Below are 5,507 nucleotides of genomic sequence, written 5' to 3' on the forward strand. Positions count from 1 at the left end.
TGCCGATGTTTGCGTTCGGCAGAACCAACTAGTTGAGGAGTATGTGGAGGAGACTAGAGGTGTTGAATGCCACAAGCTGAGAGATGAGACGCCAGGGCTTGATATTCACCGCCACCATCAGAGTAGACTGTTTTAATGGTAGACTGAAAATAGTTTTCGACCAACTTCTGGAAAGTGGAAAAAACGCGAGAAACATCAGATTTATGAGAAAGAGGATATATCCATGTGTACTTGGAGAAGTGATCTACAAAAATAACATAAAATCGAAACTTATCAAAAGATAAGATTGGAGCAGGACCCCAAACATCAGTATATATAATTTCAAAAGGTTTAGAGGAGGAAATTGAAGATGAACCAAAAGGCTGCCGATGACTCTTATTACTAAGACAAGCATCACAATGCATCATAGAATTAGGGGACTTAAAAAAAGGAAGAGAGTGACAAGATAATAATTTCTGCTGAATAAAGGGTGAGGGATGGCCAAGCCGACGATGCCACACATCAACTGGAGCCGCAACAGAAGAATGAACAGTGGGCTGGGTCATTCGAGAGGCTGACGGCCATTCATAAATGTTGTCTTTATTCGGGCCTTGGACCAATGATGCCCCCGTGCTCAAATCCTTAACAAGAAATGAATCAGGAAAGAATTCAATGGAAGTATTGTTATGTTTGCAAAATTGAGAAACAGAAATGAGGTTGCGTGTAATATGAGGGGCGCATAAAACATCATCGAGAGTAAATGTATTAGAGTCAGAATTAAGCGTTGTGGAACCAGTATGAGTTATAGAAAGTCCTTTACCATCACCGATGATGATATCTTCATTGCCGCCATAGGGATTGTGAAGAGACAAATTCTGAAGATCAGCGGTGATGTGATGAGAGGCACCAGAGTCGACAATCCAATTGGACTGGCTAGGTGTCGGAGTAGTTAGGAGATTTGCCTGTGGCCAGTGTGACGGAGTAGGGAGGCGGAGACGAGACCGGCAAACTTTAGCGGAATGGCCGACTTTGTCACACAGTTGGCAAATGACCCGTCTCTGATGGCTCGGTAGGGCAGGACGCCAAGACGGATGATGGCTGGAGTCGCCACTTTGCGAGAAGGGATGACTAGGAGGATAGGAGGGGTGTTGCATGGAACTCACAGAATCAAGAGGCGTAGTAGCCAAACCTTGGGTGATGTTCGGTGAGTACCGAGCGTTCTTCCGTTTAGACTTGTGACTGACTTGAGCTGTGACAGTTGATCCAGGCAGTTTGTCCGCACGCTTCAAAGACATCTCGTAGTCAGTCAACTTATCATAGAGATCTTCAAAAGAGATTGGCGAGTCGCGTGCCCGAATTGCAGCAGCCAATTCTTTGTAGTCGGTGTCGAGACCATTGAGGGTATGAATGACAACCTCTTCATCACATAGGGAATGACCTATCAAGGCCAAGTCATCGATGATAACCTTGATAAGTTGTAAATAATCAGAGATAGTACTTCCCTCTTGTTTTGTCTCCATAAGCTTGGATAGAAGACTGAGCTTGCGAGTACGCGAATGATTTGCCAGGGTGGTTTGCAGTTTAGACCATGCATCGGCAGCTGTCACACATGAAGATATCAAGGGAGCAACGGATCCAGCAACTGAAGCTTGAATGGCTTGGAGAATGAGACGATCTTGACGTAGCCATAGTTTGTGAGCTGGATTGGGTACTGGATTAGGATCACCGGGGATGTTGAGCATGGCCGGAGGACAACTGAAAGAACCATCAACGTAACCTAACAAATCATATCCAAATAAAAGATTAGAGAATTGAGCTCGCCAGGACGCATAGTTGCCACCCTTTGATAACTTAAAGGGGATTAGCGTGGCGGCATTGATAGAGATAAGCCCTGTAGAAGAACAAGAAGTGGGAGTCCCTACAGGAACTGAAACATCAGAAGAAGTGAACGAAGACATTTTCCTTCTTTTTTTTTTTTTTTTTTTTTTTTTTTGTAGAAGAAGGCAGCGAACCTTGTGTGATACTCAGGTCACACAAGGTGGAGAATGAGGGAGGGGGCTGCTGCTATAGATTGCTTGCTGTGGATTGCTGCTTGCTGCAGCAGATTGTAGAGGCTGCAGTTCGCCGGAAAATGACCGCAAAAATCTGCAGCAGTACTCAAGGAAACTGCAGTGAGAGAAATCTGTAGCAATTAGGTGTATAGAGAAAAGCGGCAATGAAAGCTGCTGCGATAGAGGAAGGAAGATGCAGCGGTTGCGGCTGCTGCTGGCCGGGAAGTGGCTGCGACAGCGAAGGAGGAAGACGCGAGAAAGACACCGTCGTTCGCCGTTGTCGCTATGGAGGAGGAAGACACCGCCGTTGAGGAGGCGCCGTTGTGTAGAGGGAAACGGCAACGAAAGCTGCTGTGGTAGAGGAAGATGCAGCAGTTGCGACAGCTACTGGCCGGAGAAGTGCAGGAGGCGGCTGCTGCGATAGAGGAAGATGCAGCAGTTGCGACTGCTACTGGCCGGAGAAGTGCAGGAGGCGGCTGATGTCTTCTCTGGTGCTGCTCAACGTGGGGCTGAAGGACCACGTTGTCCTTCCGGCGAAGAAGAAGGAAGAGGAAGGTGCAGCAAATAGGAGAGGGAGCAAGGCCGGCGAAGAAAGGCAAGACCGGTTAGCACTGGCTCTGAATCCGTGTCTTGGTGCTTCTTCAATGACTCCGCTTGAGGCAGCGTGTTTCTTCAATGACTCCGCTTGAGGCAGCGTGCTACTGTGGCCGCTTGGCTAACACATGGCGATGCTGCTGTCGCCAAGAGGAGCTGCTCTGATACCATGTTAAAATAAAGAGATAAATGAGTTGTAGAAGAAGAAGTTGAATGTTATTGACATATCCTCCGTCTTTATATACAGGTTAGAAGGAGAAGTTTCCTCAACGGGTTAGAGGATTTCCCTCAACAGAGTAGAGAGATTTCCTCAACAGTTAGGGAAATCTCATCTACTTATCAGCTCCATCCCAGCGTTTGTCCGTGGGATCAAGAGATCTCTTCCGGAACTCGTAACGAGCAGGCCCACGAATCAAGAACCCATTTCAAGTACCGCAAGCAAGGCAAGAGAGAGGAGGCGAAGTACAGGATCAAGCGCATCACCCTACCTCCGCGCTCGATCTCGATCGGCTCCGCGTTCGTCCATGGCTCCTCCTCAGTTCGCTGGATTCGCGGAACGGCGAGCGGGAGCCGTCGACATCTCTTCTCGGGAGCGAAGCGGACGACATGGCTCCCTTACAGAGTCGAGTCAGAACCGACTTGATCTCGTCATGGTTCGGTTCGGATAAAGCAAGAAGACACGTCTCAACGACTTCCATATAACCGACACGAGCTCTCCTCGTCATGGTTGGGCTCAACCAACTCCTATACATCAATTAATTGGACGATCCATTTATTCCATGTATTTCTAATGTATATTCGTAAACATTTGTTTGCTTCCTATTTAATTTGGATTATGACCAATAGGACATCAATCACCATTGGAGTGAGTGATGGGATATTGCTGAGAATGCATTGAGGATGATGGACTATGACACCTTTGAGAGTGGCACATTTCGGACCTATCGAGAACCATAGGATATGAGATACACACGTGGCTAGCAATGTCAACATACCAACTTGAGTGCTTGGCAAATGAATTGCCAACATACCAACTATGATGATTCATTTGTGGGAGGACACATCCTCAATAATATAATACTCCTCAAACCTCACGCGTGAATCTCCAATGGATACTTGGAACAGAGGTCTGATGGCTTCTCACTTCACATCCATGAAAGCTTAACTTGAAGAAGAGCAAATGAAAAGAAACATCACTGATTCGTATTATTACCAGGTATTGGAGAAGGGAAGAAGAGAGGAAAATGGTGGCTAAGATGCAGAACTTGATATCGCAGTGTCTCTCTTGATAGCTTGGATATCTGTGGTTGCAAAGACGGGCAAGCCGTCGGAGAGGCCGCCGCGATCACAAATCTTCAGCTCGAATAGATCGGAGCTGGAGTCGGAGTCCCCGTCATCATCTTCCACCTCTTTTCCTCTTCTACCGAAGGTCTTATTTCTTCCCCTTGGCCATGCACCGTTCGGCACCTGTTTGTTCTCCCAGTTTTCTCTCTCCTTTGACACCTCCGTGATACTTCTTCTCCTTCCCCTTACCTCACTTCGTGGGCAGAAATTGCTGGATTTGGTGCCAGCGGTCTTGGTGCTTTGAGAATGGCCGGTGATGCTTCTTCTTCTCTCCTTCTGATCTCCAGGTCTCTTCTCCACCTCTTCCCCATCCTCTCGTGGCTCTCTGGACGTCGAGGTGGGAGTCGAACACTTCGGCTTCCTCCGAGAAGCCGCTTGATGGAAGAAAGAGTTGAGATAGCCGACTAATTTAGCTCCAGGGGAGCCAGGTTGCTTGCCGCACTTCTTGGCTCTCGTCAGCGAGGGACTGCCGCTAATTAGTCTCCCATCTGAGCTCCTGGGCACCGTCTGCTCGACTGCAACAGCTCCACGAGGGCCAAATCCACCTACGAGACCTACGCCGTCGGTCGCATCAGAGAAGTACCGCGTCGCCTCGAAGACGCCGAGCTCGTCGGACTCATTCCAACTGTTGAATCGCTCCCTGTAGCGGTGATTCATGCTGGAGAATCCCTTGCCGGACATCAGGGAAGACATGCAGGCGTCGACTCCATGCATAGGTATGGGTTGGGGACAGTGGGAAGACACCTCTTTGTTATAAGGAGCAGTACCCACATAATAACGTTGATCACTCGTTGTTATCCGCAAACAATGGGATGTTATCAGCAATGCAAGCGACTCGACGCACGCGTGCCGATGAGACATCAGCTAAGCTGCAATCCATGTGCTTTATATTCTCCAGTGGTTGGACAAGCCACCCGCGGCCAGAGGTTTTCTTTCTACTGAACAGAAGTGCAGCAGTTCTCTTCCGCTCAGCTCCACACGCTCTAAAGCGAGAGCATCACATCTCTTCCACCTGTATTCCTCGGCTGGAAGATGTGAAGGAACGAAGGGTGGAGGCTCATTTGTCAGCATTGGCAAGAATAACATAGCTTACGCCGCTGCCGTCCGTCGCTTTTGCTGGAGGAGAACCGGAACCGGAGCCCGAGCAATTCCTTTTCACATCATTAAAGGAGGCGATAACGAGGTGCGGACTGGACCACCAGCTCTTGTTTGTCTTCTCGATTGACCATGAGAGCTTCTGCATCACGCTTTCGAGGAAAGAAGGGATGGTATGGGCTTGAGCTCGATCGACAAGCGCGTCCGTCGATTGCCCGTCGTTTTGTTCGCCGGATGTGTGGTCTGGAGATCAGATACGTACAGTGAAGGCTACAGCATTGTCATCGCATGCGATGCAGGGCTTGTGGTGTTTGGGTACAAGATTTGATAGCTCTCTATGATGCTTGTTCTGCTTCGCCTCTCGTCCTAAACCCAAGCATGGCTGAATCTGATTTAGTTTTGTGTGTGGAGAGCACCGAGAGAGAGGGACTTTATTGTGCATAA

The 5,507-nt window shown here is 48.6% G+C and overlaps 1 protein-coding gene across 1 annotated transcript; it reads right to left on the minus strand.

Annotated features, from left to right (window-relative positions):
• Positions 1–3,805: 3,805 nt before the first annotated feature.
• On the minus strand, positions 3,806–4,797 carry LOC135677697 (protein BIG GRAIN 1-like E). Its single transcript, XM_065190071.1, has one exon. The coding sequence runs from the start codon at positions 4,680–4,682 to the stop codon at positions 3,876–3,878; it is 807 nt and encodes a 268-aa protein (XP_065046143.1). The 5' UTR covers positions 4,683–4,797; the 3' UTR covers positions 3,806–3,875.
• Between the last annotated feature and the right edge of the window lie 710 nt (positions 4,798–5,507).

Source organism: Musa acuminata, chromosome BXJ1-6, assembly GCF_036884655.1.
Source record: "Musa acuminata AAA Group cultivar baxijiao chromosome BXJ1-6, Cavendish_Baxijiao_AAA, whole genome shotgun sequence".
Lineage (NCBI taxonomy): Eukaryota > Viridiplantae > Streptophyta > Magnoliopsida > Zingiberales > Musaceae > Musa > Musa acuminata.

Excerpts from the sequence above, each read along its gene's own strand:
- LOC135677697 (XM_065190071.1), bottom strand. The coding sequence starts at position 4,682 with ATGCATGGAGTCGACGCCTGCATGTCTTCCCTGATGTCCGGCAAGGGA.